The 20207-nt window shown below is 34.3% G+C and overlaps 4 protein-coding genes across 10 annotated transcripts; 3 read left to right on the top strand and 1 right to left on the bottom strand.

Moving 5' to 3' along the window:
• Positions 1-4443: 4443 nt before the first annotated feature.
• PHT1;6 (phosphate transporter 1;6) lies at positions 4444-5994 on the top strand (the record flags this gene model as incomplete). Its single annotated transcript, NM_123700.1, has 1 exon — positions 4444-5994. One exon carries the CDS (start codon positions 4444-4446, stop codon positions 5992-5994), a length of 1551 nt encoding a protein of 516 aa, NP_199148.1.
• An 856-nt stretch (positions 5995-6850) lies between these two features.
• c-NAD-MDH2 (Lactate/malate dehydrogenase family protein) lies at positions 6851-9211 on the bottom strand. Its single transcript, NM_123699.4, has 7 exons — positions 8998-9211; positions 8516-8674; positions 8241-8416; positions 7852-8129; positions 7631-7766; positions 7431-7542; positions 6851-7237 (listed from the first exon to the last, which is right to left on the bottom strand). Exons 1-7 carry the CDS (start codon positions 9038-9040, stop codon positions 7143-7145), a joined length of 999 nt encoding a protein of 332 aa, NP_199147.1. The 5' UTR covers positions 9041-9211; the 3' UTR covers positions 6851-7142.
• A 780-nt stretch (positions 9212-9991) lies between these two features.
• Positions 9992-13832, top strand: ckl8 (casein kinase I-like 8). 3 transcript variants are annotated; one of them, NM_123698.4, is made up of 14 exons: positions 9992-10726; positions 10802-10842; positions 10936-11005; positions 11081-11229; positions 11302-11397; positions 11539-11609; positions 11716-11777; positions 11870-11933; positions 12022-12106; positions 12204-12330; positions 12424-12509; positions 12606-12669; positions 13016-13167; positions 13250-13832. In NM_123698.4, the coding sequence occupies exons 1-14, from the start codon at positions 10651-10653 to the stop codon at positions 13547-13549; spliced, it is 1443 nt and encodes a 480-aa protein (NP_199146.1). In that variant the 5' UTR covers positions 9992-10650; the 3' UTR covers positions 13550-13832. The 3 variants fall into 3 exon arrangements, with proteins under 3 accessions (NP_199146.1, NP_001330706.1, NP_001330707.1); NM_001344480.1 differs by having other exon boundaries at positions 12606-12934; NM_001344481.1 differs by lacking the exons at positions 13016-13167; positions 13250-13832 and having other exon boundaries at positions 10042-10726; positions 12606-13012.
• A 163-nt stretch (positions 13833-13995) lies between these two features.
• On the top strand, positions 13996-20106 carry AT5G43310 (COP1-interacting protein-like protein; the record flags this gene model as incomplete). 5 transcript variants are annotated; one of them, NM_001203532.2, is made up of 13 exons in its annotated part: positions 13996-14263; positions 15010-15189; positions 15273-15393; positions 15469-15511; positions 15698-15750; positions 15851-15906; positions 16003-16155; positions 16289-16461; positions 16575-17830; positions 17973-18893; positions 18976-19381; positions 19636-19701; positions 19802-20106. In NM_001203532.2, 13 exons carry the CDS (start codon positions 14205-14207, stop codon positions 19855-19857), a joined length of 3543 nt encoding a protein of 1180 aa, NP_001190461.1. In that variant the 3' UTR covers positions 19858-20106. The 5 variants fall into 5 exon arrangements, with proteins under 5 accessions (NP_001190461.1, NP_001331953.1, NP_001190460.1 ...); NM_001203531.2 differs by having other exon boundaries at positions 14028-14263; positions 19636-19783; positions 19992-20106; NM_001344479.1 differs by having other exon boundaries at positions 14007-14263; positions 17973-19381.
• Positions 20107-20207: the final 101 nt, after the last annotated feature.

Below are 20207 nucleotides of genomic sequence, written 5' to 3'. Positions count from 1 at the left end.
GAATGTGACTTCTACACCATAATAAAAGCTTCCAAAGAATCTTTTCTTATGTCGCTCAAGAAGGAGATTGTGGATTCTGTTCGAGCTTCTATCGTGGTGTAGAAGTCCAATGTACCTGATTATTGTTGCGAGAAATAGGTCTGGACATGCTTTTTTCAGTTAAGTTATATGGTTTAACTTCTTTGAGTTTGGGGTTTTTAGGTTTAAGCTTTTTAGGAAACATGTCTTAAACTCCAAAATTTTGAATTGTCAAATGTAATTTTATTTTGGTATAGGTACCGTACGGGTAGATTTTGAATTGAAAACTGTTACAAAAATATAAAGTTACATATATTCTGAAAATTTTGGGTATATAAATACAATTTAAATGTATTTTATATTTAATTTAAAATATACAGTTTAGTGTATTTTGGTTTGTACGTTTGAATTGCTCAAGATTTGAGTTCCATTTTGGATTTAGTTTGGTACGTTGATTCGGTAAAACAAAATAATACCATCAATTTTACTAATGTAATTTTATTTTGGATTTGTGAATTTTTGTTTGATTCGGTATCCACGGGAAACCCTCGTACGTAGAAGATTGAAAACAGTTAAATTGGAGTTCTTTTATTGTATTATACATAAATACTAGATAGGATCCACGCTGTTCAGCTTGGGGAAATATTTGCAGAAATTTTAGTTTGCTAGTTTACATAATAAATCATAATCATAATATTTTCTATTTAATAAGTTCTATTTTGTAATTTTATGTATTTAATTTATTGTGACATATTCCAATGTAATTCAGCAATCAAATCAAACCATCTTAAAGTAATCCATCCAATGTTAAAATCTGTTAGATCATCTATATATATATTTTTGCAGCCATTTTAACAAATAAATCTTCGAGTTGGACTTATTTACAACCCAATGCCATTAGCATTAAATCGTTTTTTCAAAATAATTAGTTTTACTTTAAATTTTTAATTTAAATTGTCAATCACATTATCAATCAAATTTAATCCAAACAAACTTCACATCAATCCCTTAAAATTAGCATAAAAGTATTTTGTTAACAATATTTTAAAACAAAGTTTTTTGTTTAAATAAATATTGTTCTTACTAAACGTTTTTTGTTTAAATAAACAAATCATTTATTTGAACTTATTTACAATGTCATGCTACTGACATTAATTATTTAGGTATGAAAATATTTAATTAAAGATTTAAATCTTCTAAATTCTTGCTTTTAGAGTTATTATATCATTACCTAAAAGGCAAAAAATATTAATTTTTTAATTATTCTTATTTATATATTTAAAATTCATAAAACATTAATAATATTTAAATTTATAAAAAGTTTAATATATCAAAAAAACTTAACATCATTATATAATATATAGAGTTTAAAAAATCTCAACACAAAATTCGTCATATTTTGTGATTCGAAATTTTAAGAATGAACATATATTAACTAATTGACGAAAAATGTGTGGGTTCAACATCCCGCAACGAATAAAATCTTTTGACAATGATTCATAAACATATTATAAATAAGATCAACATTAATAAAATAAATAATTTTTTTTGTGGACGGTTTGGCGGGACGGGTTTGGCAGAACGTTACTTAGTAACAATTGTAAACTATAAAATAATTTACAAATTATATATATATATATATATTAATTTTAAAAAATGAATTGCCTCCGCGGGTTAAAATCTAGTACTCTATGTTTTTGTAATTTTTTTGTGATTCATATTCTTGTTTTTTTTAAAGGAAAAAAAATAAATCAAATATTAAACGAGTCTAGAAAACAATTATAAACATCCATATGAAACAGTATACACATTCAAGTACTGCTAATTTTTTAATATATATATAATTGTACAAATTGTTAGGTTTAGGAGTCAATTTCAAATCTTAAAGATATGAAAACTTCTTGCAAATAAAGTTTAGTACAAAATGTATGAAATTATTTTCTAAATTTTTAAATGTAAAATATGATGAAAACGGTTTGCATATATTTTAATTGATATAGTTTTAAAAACTAATGTGAATCTTTAAAATTTAAAACTATACAATAATTTTATTTCAATAAATAGTTTCTTTAATATAACAATAATGCATTTTCAAATTTATCATATATGGATGCTGAATATTTAATTTTCACATAAAACTCAATTTTCTGCCAAAAATATACAAAAAGTATTGTTTAAATATTAATAATATTAAAAAATGCAGTGATAACTAAATGAGGATGAAGTGCCACAAATTAATAGTGAGACATGTTGATACCCAGAAAAATTCATAAATTCATAGAAATTAATAATAATAAATTTTGAAAATTAACAAAAGACATGATATATTATGTTTAATTGTGAAATTTGAATATATGGAAGATATGATTTTCGTCATTTTAAATAAAAGTAATTAAATGCTAGCTGAAATATTTTCAATAGCATATCTTGTAATTTCCCACATAACAAATGATTATTTTACTAACAACATTACACCATATTATAAGATTCTATAATATTATTAGTTTATTACTAAGAAGGAATATTCTCAATTACAAATGCGTGCAATATTCTTTTACCATCAGATATAATCAACCAAAAATTCGCAACAATTATCAACCTATTAGTATTTATCACCCGTTTTACGAACATGTACTGTAATACCCCTCATTATGACTAGTACTCCGTTGGACGGTCGCGAACGTAGAAGTGCGATCGTAACTTAGGAAAATTTTCGATAAGAAAATTTAGACGGAGTTGTGGGTAAATCAAACATAGAATAATAGTAAATCGTAGTGTGATTTAAGAATTAAGACTTTGTTGATATTTTTATTGGGTGATTTTTGAAAATTGCTCTATTTTTGAGTTTTTAAATAAAAATATACTCTACCCTATTTTTAAATAAAAATAAAATTAAAAATATATTAAATGACAATTATATCCAGATTTAAAACAAAAGAAATATTTTTAATAAATTTAAATTAAATAAGAATTTTTGAAAGAAAAAAAAAACTTAATTGAAAATCTTAATTATTATTTTAAACTATTTTAAGATGAAGACAGTTTATATATTTCAAATATTAAAATCTAACATGATATTATAAAAAAATATTCTAAAGTTTATCACTTCATATACATATCTCACTTTAACTCTACATTTTGTTTTATCTAAAATTCTTTAATTCTACATTATTATCCAAGTTTTGAACTAATTTAGTTTTGTTTGTAAATATTTGTAATTTCAATTATAAGAATATAATAATAAAATTCTGCATGGTGTAACATATATATGTATGGTGTAATTTATACATATATATGCGACTAACTTTTCTCTTTTAAAGAATATTCTTCTTTTTTTCTTTGTCTTGTAACAATATTTTTCTTAAAAAATATATTCAAGATAAAATTATATTTAAAATTTTTAGTTAGTTACATTAAATATTTAAAATTGAACTACATTTTTTTGGTGTCGACAAAAATAAAATGAAAACCGGATTTTTGTTTTAAATATAAATGTTTTTTTAGTAAATTTTAGTAAAGATATATTTGTAATTTTATATTTCTTTTATATTTTAAAAAATATATTTAAAAGGAAAAATGTGTAGGTTATTTTTCAAACAAAAACTTAGAAAATAGGCATTTTTCCAAATTTTCTCATTTTTATTTGTATTCTTAAAGAAGGGGAAATCAGTTTTTTTTTATTAGTTTTGTTTTTAAAAAATTTCTTTTTTCACACGTTCATTTTTTTTTTAGAGTTTTTATTTTTTTATATAAAATAGATATGTATGTGGAAAAAATCTATTGACCAAATGACTTATACTTTAAAATTATTAAAAAGAGTAGTTACATTCCGAATTATTCTTAATTTCCACTCTGATTTTATCAAACCAAAAAGAAATTCCAGTTTGACGATAATTCTATTCCTTTTCCCAATAGAATATGCTATTGTGATCTCATCTCTATGTGTGTCTGTCTATATATAAAGCTATAACCCTAAGAATCAAAACTTCAACAATCGTCAGCTCAAAAAAAAAGGAGTCTTTCCGGCTCTAATCACTTGTTTTGGTAATCACTTCATCCCCTTAAATTTACTTTATAAACATATATTTCGTTCATATATTTGTTGGTAACTACTAACTAGCTATAATCAGATGTTTCATCACGGAAACTAATTTGTTCAATGGATCATGAATATTGCATGAAAGAAAACCACGGCATGATCTTTCTGTGTAAAATCTTTTTATCGCTGTTTTTTCAGTATGGTCTATAATCCCCAATTTTTTTGGAATAGTTTGTTGATATTGTTTATTTCACGTTTACAAATAAAATAGTTCCTTATCAAAACTAGAATCGTGCTACGTTTTTGTTACAAAACTTTCTCTATATATTGTAACAATTCTTTCGGCTTGTTTGTTTTTTCAGAGTTGAGAGAACAAAAATATTGCGATGGCTAACGAAGAACAAGGAAGCATCTTGAAAGCTCTTGACGTTGCAAAGACTCAATGGTACCACGTCACGGCGGTTGTAGTCTCCGGTATGGGTTTCTTCACAGACTCATACGATCTCTTCGTGATATCTCTTATCACGAAGCTTCTTGGCCGGATCTACTATCAGGTTCCTGGCTCCTCCTCTCCCGGAAGCCTCCCTGACGGCATCTCTGCGGCCGTGAGTGGTGTGGCCTTCGCTGGAACGTTTATCGGACAGATTTTCTTTGGGTGTCTTGGTGACAAGCTTGGACGTAAGAGAGTCTATGGTTTGACTCTCTTGATCATGACCATATGCTCCATTTGTTCTGGTCTTTCCCTTGGAAGAGACCCGAAAACCGTCATGGTAACTCTCTGCTTCTTCCGCTTCTGGCTCGGGTTTGGCATCGGTGGTGACTATCCTCTCTCGGCTACGATCATGTCCGAGTATTCCAACAAACGTACTCGCGGTGCTTTCATAGCAGCTGTTTTCGGTATGCAAGGGATTGGGATCCTTGCCGCAGGAGCTGTCTCGTTACTTGTCTCAGCTGTTTTCGAGAGTAAGTTTCCGTCCCGAGCCTATATATTGGATGGTGCAGCCTCCACCGTCCCACAGGCGGATTACGTTTGGAGGATCATCCTGATGGTCGGCGCCTTACCAGCTCTCTTGACCTACTACTGGCGGATGAAGATGCCCGAAACCGCTCGTTACACGGCTCTTGTCTCCAAGAACGCGGAGCAAGCGGCTTTAGATATGACTAAGGTTCTCAACGTAGACATTGAAGCCTCTGCCGCAAAGAATGATCAAGCTAGGGTTTCCTCGGACGAGTTTGGCTTGTTCTCCATGAAGTTCCTTCGCCGTCACGGACTCCACTTACTCGGAACAGCCTCCACATGGTTCCTCCTCGACATCGCTTTCTACAGCCAAAACTTGTTCCAGAAGGATATCTTCACCACCATTGGGTGGTTACCTTCGGCTAAAACCATGAACGCAATCCAAGAGCTCTACATGATCGCTAAGGCTCAAACCATAATCGCTTGTTGCAGCACCGTTCCCGGTTACTTTTTCACTGTAGGGTTCATCGATTATATGGGACGGAAAAAGATCCAGATCATGGGTTTCGCTATGATGACCATCTTCATGCTCAGTTTAGCCATACCGTACCATCATTGGACCTTACCGGCTAACCGGATTGGTTTCGTCGTTCTTTACTCTTTCACATTTTTCTTCTCCAATTTTGGACCTAACGCAACTACTTTCATTGTCCCGGCTGAGATTTTCCCGGCGAGGATAAGGTCGACTTGTCACGGTATATCGGCGGCGTCTGGTAAAGCCGGTGCGATGGTCGGTTCTTTCGGGTTTTCGGCTTTGGTTAAAGCTTTGGGTATGAGTAACACGTTATACATCATGGCAGGAATCAATTTGCTTGGCTTGCTTCTCACGTTTACAATTCCGGAGACTAATGGGAAATCACTTGAGGAGCTTTCCGGCGAAACTGAGCCGGAGAAAATCAAGGAGAAGATTGTTGTTTAGATTTTTTTATTTTCCTTTTGTTTTTTTTGCTTAATTATCGGATTTTGTTAGGATTTCTTTTTGTGTTTTGTCAGACTTTTAGATTTTTTGTTTAGATTTATTTAGTTGCACTATGAGTTTTCCTACTTTTTTTGAATTATTATCTTTTTCATCAAACAGATTTTATAAAAAAAAAAAAATGTTATTGTTATTAGAAGCTGATATCAAAAGTAAAACAACAAACAGATTAGTAGATAACATGAGAAAAATATGTATAGCAATATTTATTGCCAATAATAAATGTTAAGGTTGGAATGTATTTAGGTCCTATATAGACTTGTCACTAACATTCAATGTCCAGGAAAAAAAAGAGGACATGAATTAAGCCGTCGATAATTCATCAGGAATTAGAAGAAAAAAAAAGAGTTATCAACAATACCCAACAAATCATTATCTTCTGCAGCTATATTTGCTCTTTTATAGAAAAAAAATTATATTTAAAAATAAAATTACAAGATAAATCAAAGTGACTGCAAGTCTTGGAGAAAAAACTCATAGAATAGGGTTTTAGTTTTAGATAAAAACCTATGAAATAGGGTTTTACGTTTTCTTTTTTTGATAGGCTAATAAGGTTTTATATTTGGATGAACTGGTAAATAGTAAAAATAGCATAATTAAATAATAATAGTAAATTAAAAAATAAATGTTACGTAAAATTATTACGTAAAATTAATTCAAATTATTAATTTAGTATTATCCCATTGTTCTAAATCGCATAAAAACCATGGAGTATATTATTGCGAGATTTTATTCTATAATACTATTCTTAAGCTGTTTATTTCACAATTGCGAAATCTTTTGTATTTTTTTCATATGGGCCAAAAGAATACCCAACAAAGCTTTGGCCCATATCTGAAAAAGTCTACCAAAAAATTCGAGTTGTTGTTGTCTCTCCACTCTCCACTCTCCCGTTACGAAAGGAAACCAAAAGAGGTCAATTATCAAAATGATTGTTTATATCTGGTCAGCAAATCAGTACCGACACATCATGGGCACATTAGGAAAACTAAACCTCAAGCTCATGAGGTTATTAAAAGTTCATTTTATAACAAAACTTCTTTATTCGAAACAAAGCTTTCACTGATTAAACCAGCTGAGAAAAGACCGGTTTAAGAGAGGCATGAGTAAGCGAGGTCCTTCTCTTCCTTCAACTCCTCTGCTGTCAAATCCATCTTCTTCCTCGATGCGTCATCAATCGGTAAACCTGTGAATAACAACAACACATATTAGACCAATATCTAGTTCTATGAGCTAATCATCGCAGCGAGAACCAGCCTTGCACACTTAGGATTAGAAGTAGACAATCCAGTTTACGGTTCCGTTACACGGGTCAGCTTTAGGCTAGGATTCTCTTAAGAACATTGTGTATAACTTTTGGTTACGAGAAATATATTTACCTTGAACAATGGTCCACTCTCCATTACGGCAGGTTACGGGGAAGGAGTAGATAAGTCCAGCTGGAACATTGTAGGATCCATCTGAGTATACTCCCATTGAAACAAATGTGCCCTGAGAAATCAAGTCGAAGAACATATTAGTTTTACTTAGTACACAAAACAACCAATTGATTCGAGATAAAACAGTAGTAATGACGAACCTCAGGTGTTCCAACAACCCAATCACGGATATGGTCACAAGCTGAGCTAGCTGCAGAAAGTGCACTAGACAGCTTCCTGGCCTTGATAATGGCAGCACCACGTTGTTGAACGGTAGAGATGAACTCTCCATTCAACCTACAACATTAGTTGCTAACATACATGAGCATCACATTCACGAAACTAGATTGAGATATTAAAAGGGTGTTTTAGAGATTTTTACCACTCGTCATTCTTGACTAGCTCACGCACTGGCTTCTCTCCAACGGAAGTCTTAACGGTAGCGTGGTTGACATCTGGGTATTGGGTTGATGAGTGGTTTCCCCAGATAATCACGTTCTTCACATCAGACACTGGTACGCTTAACCTCTCAGACACTTGTCCCAATGCCCTGTTGTGGTCAAGCCTGGTCAAGCAAGTAATGTTCTTCTCTGGGATCGATGGTGCAAATTCCTTCAGGATCAATGCATTGGTGTTTGCAGGGTTTGCAACAACCAGAACCTACAAAACGAAGAGATAGCAAATATGAAATATCTCATACAACAAAATAAGAGATTAACTTGCTTAATTTCTGCATAATGATCATAAGAACGATTCGAAAAGACTTATCACCTTGCAGTTTGGTGCAGCATGCTTCTCCAAGGCAGAAGCTTGAGACTTGTAAATGGAAACGTTCTTGGACATAACATCCTTCCTCTCCATTCCTTCCTTCCTCGGGAAACCACCAACCATGACAGCAACATTAACACCGGTACACGCTTCAACAGCATCAGTTGTAGCCACCACACCTTCCACAGAAAAAACACCAACATCACATTTCAGCCTCAAGCAACATACCATATTCCAATACGAGCACAGTAAAAATATATACTAGAATAAAAACTTACCCTTTAGAAGAGGGAAAGCAGCATCGACCAATTCCATCTTCACACCGTTCAAAGCTTCTGCTGCAAAAGGGATGTCAAGCATGTGGAGGATCACAGGCTGATCAGCACCAAGCATTATCCCCCTTGCAATCATAGGAACAAGAGCATATCCGATTTGTCCTGCACAATAACAGAAACACACTTAAACATGATCTACACACAAAATTACAAATCAATCGCCAAATAAAGCTTACAAAATCAGAACAAATCATGATAAAATCAAATAACTGATCCAAAATGACAATTACATCTCAAAATGTAACAGGATTCACCAAATGATCCAATCAATTTCTCTCTTCAGATCTCACTATAGGAATCGAAAATATGATTCAATGATCGTTTACATTTTTGGATTATGAAAAATTGGTGTTACATAAAGATCTGACGATACGAATCAATAACGAGAGATGGAAGAAACAAGATCGGAGAAATAAGAATTTTACCTGCAGCTCCGGTAACAAGAACACGAACTGGTTCCTTCGCCATCTTATAATCGAGATCGGAAAATTATCGCCGGTGAAAAAAAGAGAGAGATTGTGAATGATCAGTGAGAGAGCGTGAAGGTATGAAAGCAGACCTGTGTGTTTATTTATTGGTGATGGTGAAAGCTGAGATGATCCATGGATTGATGCCCACGTTATCGAATCATCTCGAACCAATATCATTTTGGGAAGTTATAATGGGCCAATTTAGTGTTAAAATAAGCCCAACTAATTAAGCCCATTTAATGTTTAGACGAGTTTATCGTACCGACTAATTTGGTAAAGCCCTAATTAAATGGGGATGTTCAATGTTTACTTTTTTCATGTTTAATTAATATTTTCTTCTTTTGTAAGTGGTGTCTGAATATATAAAACTAAAGTTCTAGCTGTCTTTGTAGAAAATGCATGTCATTATATGTTTGACACTGTTATTGAAGAAATGGTCTAAACAAAAAAAGAAGATAATATAATATCAATCGAAATTCGATTCTATTATATTACTTTATTCTACATAATAAAATATTTTATATCAGGGTTTATCGAGTTAGTAATAATTTTTCTTATTACCAATAAAAATTAAAAAGCAAATTTAACAATCAAGTGATTATATAGTATTTTATAAATAGTACCAATTTTTTTTTTATGGTGTATCTGATAGTTTCGAGACAAATTTTGTTTTGTTTACTTTTAAAAATATATTATCAAATACTCATTTTTTGGTAGAATATTATGTTTTTTTATGATATTTTTTATGTAATAGTTTCAAATCAAATATCAATATTGCTTGAGGCCTACCAAAAAATAATCAATATTGCTTGAGCGGAAGAAAATAAAGATGCTAGAAAATATTAAAATCCAACTAATTTTATGTCATTAATTATCATCTTTTTCATATAGTGACGTTACTGTTTACAGTTAATGAAGAATAAATCAAATTTGGAGAAAAAGAAAACAAATTAGTTAAGCAAAAAAATAAAAAGTTGTAAAAAATTAGGGATAAGGAAAGAAAATCTCAAAATCTCTTCTTCAAGGCCGTCTCGTCAGATTTCTTTTTCATTTTTCTTTTAACGTTTGGTTTCGTCTCTAATCCATTATCTTCCTTAAGAAAAAAAAAATTCAGCAAAAAAAAAAGAGAAAAAAATAGTGAATCAAGCTGTCTCGTAGCAGTCTTTATAGATCAAACGATAATCGAATCCAACGACCCATTTTTTTTTTTTTTGGGTCTGATTTCGTCTCTCTTTGTTCTTTTCACCTTTTTTTTTTGTTTTGGTTTTGTCTCTTCCGTTTCATTTTGTGTTTCTTCAATCTGATCTAAAGCTTTTGTCTGAAAAAAAGTGTCAGACTTTCTATGAAGATGTTGTTGGTCAATGGGTGATTTTTAGTTTGTGTTAAAGCAGAAGCATAAGATTACTTGGTGAATCGATTACAATTTTGATTTGATTCAGATATTTGAAGGGTTCTTACTAGAATTTGAATTGGGGATCTTTGAATTTCGATCAGGCTTTTAGAGAGGTAGGGAACATTGAATTGAGATCTGGGTCAACTTTTGGTTTTGTTGGGGATTAGTTGTTTTAAGAGATCGAAGAAAGGAGGAAGCTTTTTGATTTGGTAACGATGGATCGTGTGGTTGGTGGTAAGTATAAGCTTGGACGTAAACTTGGAAGTGGATCATTTGGTGAACTTTTTCTAGGTAATGTGATTTGAAGTTTCTTCTGTCTTTTGGTAATTCCAAGTTTTGCTTTTGTAATAACTCTTTTGTTTTCAGGGGTTAATGTACAAACTGGAGAAGAAGTTGCTGTGAAGCTTGTAAGTCTCAACATTTGACTATTACCCTTTTCAATTCAGTAATGTGTAAAAACTCATTCTTGATTACTAAAACTTTGGTTTTTTTCTTTGTAGGAACCTGCGAGAGCTAGACATCCTCAACTTCATTATGAATCAAAGCTTTATATGCTTCTTCAAGGAGGAAGTAAGTTTTGCCTTTTGTCGGTTTAAACCTTCAGTTATCGTTCTTTTATTAACTTTTACATTTGTGTTCTTGAAGCTGGTATTCCACATCTAAAATGGTATGGGGTTGAGGGTGAATACAACTGTATGGTGATTGACCTTTTGGGTCCGAGTATGGAGGATTTATTTAATTATTGTAGTCGGAGGTTCAATCTAAAGACGGTTCTAATGCTCGCAGATCAAATGGTACGGATATATTATCTACCTTTTCTCTGATATGTTTGAGTTATTGTGTTGCTCATGATTTGATTTCTTCAGATCAATAGAGTTGAGTATATGCATGTCCGGGGATTTCTTCATCGTGACATAAAGCCTGATAACTTTTTGATGGGTCTTGGACGCAAAGCGAACCAGGTGAGTAGTTATGGTATGCAACTTTATTGTGTGGAATGATAATATACTTGTTTGGTTTTGGAATTTCTTTTGCTACTACCTTGTGAATCCTTCTATATGTTTGCATCTTTTCTCTGATATGTCATCTTTGTTCTTGTCTAGGTGTACATCATTGACTACGGACTTGCAAAAAAGTATAGAGATCTCCAAACTCATAGACACATTCCCTACAGGTACACATTTTTCTTTTTCTTGTTAAAAAGTTTTGCTCAATTTAAAATTTTCGAATTGTTAGTGAAATATTGGTAATATATTTACTAATCGAGAGTTACTTATTAGGGAAAACAAGAATCTTACTGGAACAGCTCGATATGCAAGTGTTAACACTCATCTTGGAATTGGTGAGTATTGTTTGCTTTTTCTTCTTTCATTTTCACATTAAAAACTTGACTATTTGTACGTTTATCAAACTAAATTGAGATCCTTTAAACAGAGCAAAGTAGGAGGGACGATCTGGAATCTCTTGGCTACGTGCTTATGTATTTTCTTCGAGGAAGGTATAGATACATCTTTACTTCACCCAGTATTTTAGAGTTTTCTTCAATTTGTTTCCATTTGTCCCTAAACCTCAGTCTCTCTTGCTAGTCTTCCTTGGCAAGGCCTTCGTGCGGGTACCAAAAAACAGAAGTATGACAAGATCAGCGAAAAGAAAAGGCTTACACCTGTAGAGGTACCAATTTGTAATCCATTTTTCAACTATATCCGGAACCCTGTGGTGAAACTGCCATGGATGCATTCATAGATTCAATTTAAATTTCCACTGGCAGGTTCTCTGTAAATCCTTTCCACCTGAGTTCACATCATACTTCCTCTATGTACGATCATTGCGGTTTGAAGACAAACCAGATTATCCATACCTAAAGAGGCTTTTCAGGGATCTCTTTATTCGAGAAGGTTGGGAAAAGTCTCGATTTTGTAGTAGCTTATGCTTGAATATTTTCACATAAGAAACTCAAAGAATTTGTTTTTAATGTTATATATTTGCAGGTTATCAGTTTGACTATGTATTTGATTGGACAATCTTGAAGTATCCACAGTTTAGTTCGGGCTCCAGCTCTAGCTCCAAGCCAAGAGTAAGTAACATCTATATTTTTGGAAATTTTCATCATCTTAGAAAATTCCTTAGAACGTATTATCAAATTCTCACGTTTGTCTCTGTTTTCCAACAGTCAAGCCTGAGACCAGCTATGAATCCTCCAGTACCAATTGCCGAAAGACCAGATAAACCTTCAGGTAAGCCCAACTCAATAACCTTCATCTTGCCTAAGTTTCCGTGTATCTTTTCGTGTGTGCTTCTGCTTCTTTGCTTCATCAAACAGTTTCCCTATACTTGCAAAGCTAGGCGCTAATCAAGTGCTTTATGGCCACCTAGGAGCCGATTAGTTTCTGTCTTTTCTTTTTCTTCATTTTGCTATAAGAAAGGTTCATCAATTTTATATGAATGTCTTAAGTGGATGTCAAGGCCTATTCGTCTGTTGATTTTCTGTTAATTGACTCGGTAAACCATCATGTTCCCTGCTCATAGTTTGGTGTTTGAACAAAACCGGGCATAGTAAACCAAATTTGTGTATGTATACAGCTGGAGCTGGGCAAGACAGTCGAGATAGATTCTCAGGTGCTTTAGAGGCATATGCTAGAAGAAATGGCTCAGGAAGCGGTGTGGTACAAGCTGATCGATCTAGACCAAGAACCTCAGAGAATGTATTAGCATCGTCAAAGGATACAACACCAGTGAGTCATTTCTAAAACCATGAAATCTTTTCTATATTGGCTATTCAAATCCTTTCTTAATCTCTTTCGTGATCAAAACCAGCAAAACTATGAGAGAGTCGAAAGACCAATCTCTTCAACAAGACACGCAAGTTCTTCAAGAAAAGCTGTTGTATCGAGCGTACGAGCCACTTCTTCAGCTGATTTCACAGAGAACCGCTCTAGCAGAGTTGTCCCAAGCAATGGCCGTTCCTCAACCGCTCAGAGGACTCAGCTCGTCCCTGACCCAACCACTAGACCGTCATCTTCTTCTTTTACCCGAGCTGCGCCGTCGAGGACTGCTCGTGACATCACGCTCCAGAGCTTTGAGCTACTCACCATAGGGAATGGAAAGAGGAAGTGAGAGGCTTGGCTTTATCGTGAGCGTGTTGGAGGACACTGCGACATTTTAATGGATGGAGACTTTGTTTTTATTTCACGAAATTATCGGTTTCCTAATTTAAGGAATAAATCGAACATCATTTGATTACAAATTATATGTGATAAAGTATATGGTTTTAACTTGTTAAGCTCATCACTAAATTCCATGTGTTTTATCAAGTACTAATGATTCAAATGATCCATATGGATCCAATGGAAGCATTAGACGGATGCTGGAAATACATACCATTGTTTACCGTTGAGAGATTAAGAAAAAGGTCACGAAAAAGAAGCCATGAATTTCGAGCCAATAACGACATAAATTATGTTCACTATCACTAGCTCACTCACACGGTCACACACTCACACTCACACCAGTGGCCACATGCGAAGTTCCGATTTTACCCCCAAATGTTTCGCGATATTACTATTTTAGTCCCCCACACTCACTTCCTCGGAAAATTCGCTCTCACTCTTCCAGCTGGAATCCAAAGCAGACAATGAAGACAAAAGCTTCTCTCTCTCTCTCTTATTTCTCCATCTCTCTATGATTAAACTTGGATTTTCTGCAATTTGTGTTTTTCTTCGGATGATTTCTTAATCTGAAAAAGTTTTGAAGATCTTTGGATAATTTAGCGATGAAATCTTCGACTCGGCTTGACTCAGTTGCTTTTCAGCTCACTCCCACTCGAACCCGGTAAGTTAAATTTCGTGTAAACTCTTGTTTTCGTCAGCTTTAGAGAAGCCTGATATGGTAATTGATCCTAAATGTTAAATCTTTCTGTGAAATTGTTCTATGGAAGTCGAAAGATTGCATTGTTATGTTCATTGATAAGACATAAAAATTGTTAGAAGTGTTAAACTTTGTGTGACTTGTTAGAGAAATTGGTTTTATGGAAGTCGAAAGATTGCATTTTTATGTTCATTTAAAAGATTAAATATTGTTAAAGTGATAAATTTTGTGTTAGTTTTGTGAGAAATTGGTTCTATGGAAGTTAAAAGATTGCATTTTTGGGTTTCCTAATAAGATCAAAAGTTGTTATAATGTTAATATTTGTGTTAGTTTTCTGAGAAATTGGTTCTATGGAAGTTGAAAGATTGCATTTTTTGGGTTCATTAATAAGATCAAAAGTCGTTGAAAATTGTAGGTTTCTTACCAAACTTGCAACGAAAAATTTAAGTGTTTTTCTTTGCATTGATTAATTAGGTAGGTAACAGCTAATGTAAAATAATTTCTCTCTTGTATTGTATAAACTCTTGTATTCGTGAGCTTTATTTACTTAAGCAGAAAATTGTTGTTAACTTTTGTGAAGAACTGTTCAATGCAAATAGAAAGACTGTATCTTTATGTTCATTGATAGGTTCAAAAGTCACTGAATTTTGTTGTTTGTGTACCATATTACTATGGAAAATTTAATGTCTTTTTCTTTGTGGTTCTTACAGGTGTGATTTGTTGGTAACAGCTAATGGAAAGACTGAGAAAATAGCTACAGGGTTACTTGATCCATTTCTTGCTCATTTAAAGACTGCAAAAGATCAATTGGAAAAAGGTGGCTATTCGATTATTCTCAAGCCTGAAGCTAGTGACAATGCGGCTTGGTTCACTAAAGGAACAATTGAAAGGTTTGTGTCATATACATTAGTTGTCTTTGTATGGAACTAGACACTTTGAGATAAGAGTTTTTTCTTCTTTTGTACTCGTTTAGGTTTGTTCGATTTGTGAGTACGCCGGAAGTCATAGAACGTGTTTATACTTTAGAAACTGAGATTATACAGATCAAGGAAGCCATTGGTATTCAGAACAACTCGGAAATGGCATTGACTGTTGTAAGTATATTGGGACTTTTGAATACTTTCTTTGTTGTATGGTCAGAAGTACTTAATGGTATATTGTATAAACAGGTGAAAGACGATCATCGAGCAAAAAAAGCAGATAGTGCAGAAGGTATGCCATAAGGATAAAATTATGTAATTTATGAGTCTCTATGCTAAAGCTACTGATTTGGAAAAACAATATTCCCGTCTCAGGATTTGACTGATACTAAGCAAATCTCAACTCATAAAATCGAAAATAGTGTGTCTCTTGGCTATTGATCTTTCTGTTTAACCAATATGTGAGAATGTGAATCAGGTAGCAGGCCTTTGCTACAGCTCAACGAGGAGAAAGCTATTGTCCTTTACGAGGTCAATTAGAACTGAAATGGTTTCTATAATTTAAAGGACCTTTTCTCTTATTTTTCTCTTTGGAACAAACAACTTATATCATCTTCTTGCATTTGAACAGCCTGATTCCCATCCAAAGCAAGCAAATCGGTCTACCTCATCAGATGAAAACTCTAAGTATACCCCTTTGCGTGAATTGTTTTTTGGTTTTCAATGTTTTTCAACAAAGAGAGTAGTTAAGTATCTAATTGGTAATATGTGGAATTGTATCAGAGCTCAAGTTATGAAAGTTCTGGAGACACGGAAGATAATGTTGCAGAAAGAACAAGGAATGGCCTTTGCACGTGCTGTGGCAGCTGGTTTTGAGGCTGATGATATGATTCCTCTTATATCTTTCGCCAAAACTTTTGGAGCCTCACGTTTGATGTGAGAAGATTGTAGTTTACACCAATTTCTTCTTTGTTTTGCAACCAATAATCTCATATCCATTAAAGTCTTTAAGTTTGAAAGAAACTTTTCATAGACTTACTTCTCATGTTTGGTTTCAACAATGTTATAGGGATGCATGTGTGAAATTCATGGACTTGTGGAAGAAAAAGCACGAAACTGGCCAGTGGGTTGAAATTGAAGCAACAGAAGTAATGGCAACACAGCCAAACATCTCTACAATGAACGACTCAGGGATTATGTTCGCAAATGCTGCTAATATGCCTGGGACACCTGAAAATAGTGGTAAGATGATTCTTATGAGTCATAGTAGCTGAGAGTTGAATATCTTTTCTTGCATTGTTTGGCATTGCTTTTGGCACAATTGATATTCATTTCGAGAAACTTATTGTATCCAGATGCGAAGTCTCCTACAGACAACAAACGAAATGGAAATCAAGAATATGTGCAAGGGCAGCATCGGCAGCCGATGTATGCACCCTGGCCAGTTCACTCCCCACCGGGCACCTTTCCAGTATTTCAAGGATATACGATGCAGGGCATGCCATACTACCCAGGCTATCCAGGAGCTAGTCCATATCCATCTCCCTATCCGTCTACCGATGATTCTAGACGTGGTTCTGGCCAAAGAAAGGCTCGGAAACATCATTCATCTTGTAGCGAGGACTCCGAATCAGAAGATCAGGAAAGAGATAATGAAAAATCAAGTAGAAGAAGGAAATCAGGGAAGGTGGTGATTCGGAATATAAATTACATTAATTCAAAGAAGCAAGATAATTCTGGAACAGAATCTGATGCTGATGACAATCATGAAGAAGTGGCAAGAGGAGAATGTTACAATGGTAAAGAGAGGGCAACAAAAGGAACAGAGGCTGACACTGGGGATTGGCAGGCCTTCCAGACTTTTTTATTGCAAGATGCTGACAGAGATGAACGTTCCATTGACCATATGATGGAAAAGGAGATTAGAGGGAAGAAGAGGCAAGGTACAGGAAAGTATGATCCTTTGGCACATGGTGAACGTGAATCAGGAAAATATCAAGAAAGGGATACAGCTGATATTCGGAATGGAAGTGTGACTCGTAGAATCAGGGGATCTAGTGACTCTCTTATGGTTCACCAGAGAGAAAATGGTTTTGAGAATTCTTCTGATCCTCTCAACATGAATGGATTTGATACTCCAAGGAATGGTCTGGATAAGAGAAACATGGATGATGATTCTTATATTGTTACTCGGGTATCTTCAGCCCGAGATGAAGCTGGAAGAAATAAGAGAAATGCTATAGACATTGGTTCAGAGATCTCTTCGTGCTATCAAACTGATGGAAATGAAAGAAAGCAGGTCAATTATGAGCCTCATGATCTGAGCCTGATACCCGAACGGGAAACAGAGAAGTTATCAGCTGGGTATGATCCTGCATTAGAGTTTGGATCCAAAGCTTTGAAGAAGAATAGCCAGGCAGCTGGAGGTGCTAAGAAGTTAGTAAAAGATCCAAAATCGAGACTTTCTAAAGATGCTGCAGATAAGAGGAAGGCTCCGGGGCCAATACGGAAAGGAAGACCGACAAAGATGAGTCCTTTAGATGAAGCAAGAGCACGTGCTGACAAACTTAGAAATTTCAAAGCTGACCTCCAGAAAATGAAAAAAGAGAAGGTAAAATCTCGGCTTAAACAATTTGATGATAGAATTGCTTTTTCTACTAATCATATAGAAAGCACAATCTTAAAGGATATAAACCAACTTGTGGTTGAAAATTCTTATCATAAACTCTTATTACCATTCTTTCTTGTTTTAGGAAGAGGAAGACAGGAAGCGCATCGAAGCTCTGAAAATAGAAAGGCAAAAGCGGATTGCTTCCAAAAGCAACTCAGCGGTAGGGCAGTCACAGTTGCCTGCACAACAAACAAAAAAACAAATACTAAACAAGTTTTCTCCCGGTTCTAGAGCCTCTAAGTTTAGCGACTCAGAACCAGGTTCATTGTCACCTCTTCAACGTCTTCCTAGAAGAACTACTTCTCTAGGGTCAAATGACTTTCAGAAATTCCCCAAAAATGGTAAACTGAGTACCGTAAGTAAGTCAACAGGAAATATGCTAACAAGGTCGATATCACCGTTACCTCCAGCTAAGAGAGAAAGCATAGCAACAGGAATTAGGTTAACCAGGTCGATTTCACCATTACCTTTGTCTAAGAGGGAAACCAGAGTTAGTCTAGATACGCAGAACAAGTCGGTTTCACAGACAAGACGATTATCAGAACCAAAAATGGGTAATACTAGTGCACCAAGTTCGTCAGTGAGGCCACGGCGCACAATAGCATCAAGAAAAGCATCTGACGCTCCTGAGATAAAGAAACTATCTGCCATTGTTAACTATGATATAGCGAAAATTGCATCTCTTCCGGAACTGAAGATAAAACCAACCAAAGGTCCTTCTAATGTTATGGTGAAAGGGGTCGAGAAAACTAAATCATCAGCGTCTGGGATTGAACCAAGTGGTAACAAGAACAAATCCTTGTGCCAAAATGATATTGATGAAACTCCAGTGGTTGAGAAGACAGTAGTGATGGTGTTGCCAAGTTCAGCTCGAAGTATAAGTAGAGATCAGGTAAAAAACGAGAAGTCTGATGTAGTCTCTGAAAACTCCACCATTCGAGAAGGAGTTGATAAGGAAGGCATTGTTGAAACAATGCAGGAGTGTGGCAATGATCTAGTCTTAGTAAGTACTCTTATTCTAGCTGAGTCAATTTTAATTTTTGTTTCAACGGTTTTGATGAAAGGAATGGTTATTTTGCTTTCAGGTTAGATTGGAGACTCTGAGTGACTTAGTAACAGAAACACCAAAGTTTCTGACAAGTCAAAGTATTGTTGCGAAACCATATGAAGCTCCATATGCTCGGGTTTCTTCGTTAGAAGATCCATGTACAGTGTACTCGGACTGTTCCCAAGCACCTCCACCAAGCTTATATTCAAATGAGACAGAGCAAGAAACTGTCAAAGTCCTTGTACCAGAGAAGAAGATAAGTGAGGCCTCGGAGAAATCTCAAACGAAGGAGTCAGCGTCAAAAGGGCTCAGAAAACTGTTGAAATTTGGAAAGAAGAGTCAGTCTTCTTCTGTAAGTGAACACCATACCGAGTCTAATAATGCATCTTTTAATAGCAATGAGGATCATGAACCAGCTGTAACTGCTGCCACGACAAGTGAAGGTAAATCCTTGTTACATCCTTTTATCTTTTACAGTAGTTACTCAGAAGAAGCAAACGTCTATTTTGTTTGCTTTCTTCTTAGAGATATTTAGGAGTTTGTTCCACTAAATTATTTGCTCTTGGATTTAACATTATCCCATAACAGCAAGAACCTTCTTTTTCACATCAATATGGTTCTGTTGGTGTTTTACATTGTTTGGTACAGAGAAATACGACAATGCCTAAATTATTTAAGTTTCTGTTTTGTTATGCAGCTTTTACACTGAAGAATCTCATATCTCAAGATGAAACACCTACAGCAGCAGCTGCTTCACAGAAATGTAAGTGAACAAGATATTTTTTACCCTTAGAAACTTTTTTGATTCTAATCAAAGTTTGCTCACTTTTGTTCATTTTTCTTCTGTTTTTTTTTTTTTCCAGCTTCTCGCCATTTTTCATTACTGTCTCCCTTCAAGAACAAGAAGACAGTATCCTGAGTACACAATATAGATAAGCTTTGAAATCTTTTAGTGACAGAGTATTTATCATGTATTCAATATCGAGCCTCTTCTCCAACAATGTCTGAAAAACACTACAATTGATGCAAACATTTGGTTCCAATGCAATGAAGTTTTTTTTTTTTTTTTTCTGCCTATAAGACTTCATTTGGTACATCATTAATAGCAATCTACTAACGATACAGAAGTTTGCGGTTCTATCTTGATTAACAAAAAAGTATGTAATCTAAAAATTAATCTTGTAGATGTTTTTGGAAAAAAAAAACAATCCAGAAATATGAAAAGAAGAATTTACCTAAATTAACTAACAAAACCCCAAAACGAAAATA

Source organism: Arabidopsis thaliana, chromosome 5 (assembly GCF_000001735.4).
Source record: "Arabidopsis thaliana chromosome 5, partial sequence".
Taxonomy (NCBI): Eukaryota; Viridiplantae; Streptophyta; class Magnoliopsida; order Brassicales; family Brassicaceae; genus Arabidopsis; species Arabidopsis thaliana.
The sequence above is the reverse complement of the archived record's forward strand: the minus strand, read 5'-3'. Positions and strand labels throughout refer to the sequence as shown.

Bases quoted from the DNA above. Each gene is read 5' to 3' on its own strand.
- ckl8 (NM_123698.4), top strand. From the start codon at position 10,651: ATGGATCGTGTGGTTGGTGGTAAGTATAAGCTTGGACGTAAACTTGGA. The intron at 11,006-11,080 runs GTAAGTTTTGCC...GTGTTCTTGAAG, and splicing joins TATGCTTCTTCAAGGAGGAA to CTGGTATTCCACATCTAAAA. The intron at 12,331-12,423 runs GTTGGGAAAAGT...ATATATTTGCAG, and splicing joins GGATCTCTTTATTCGAGAAG to GTTATCAGTTTGACTATGTA.
- c-NAD-MDH2 (NM_123699.4), bottom strand. From the start codon at position 9,040: ATGGCGAAGGAACCAGTTCGTGTTCTTGTTACCGGAGCTGCAG. The intron at 8,130-8,240 runs GTGATAAGTCTT...TTCGTTTTGTAG, and splicing joins ATGCTGCACCAAACTGCAAG to GTTCTGGTTGTTGCAAACCC. The intron at 7,543-7,630 runs GTTCGTCATTAC...TTGATTTCTCAG, and splicing joins GGGTTGTTGGAACACCTGAG to GGCACATTTGTTTCAATGGG.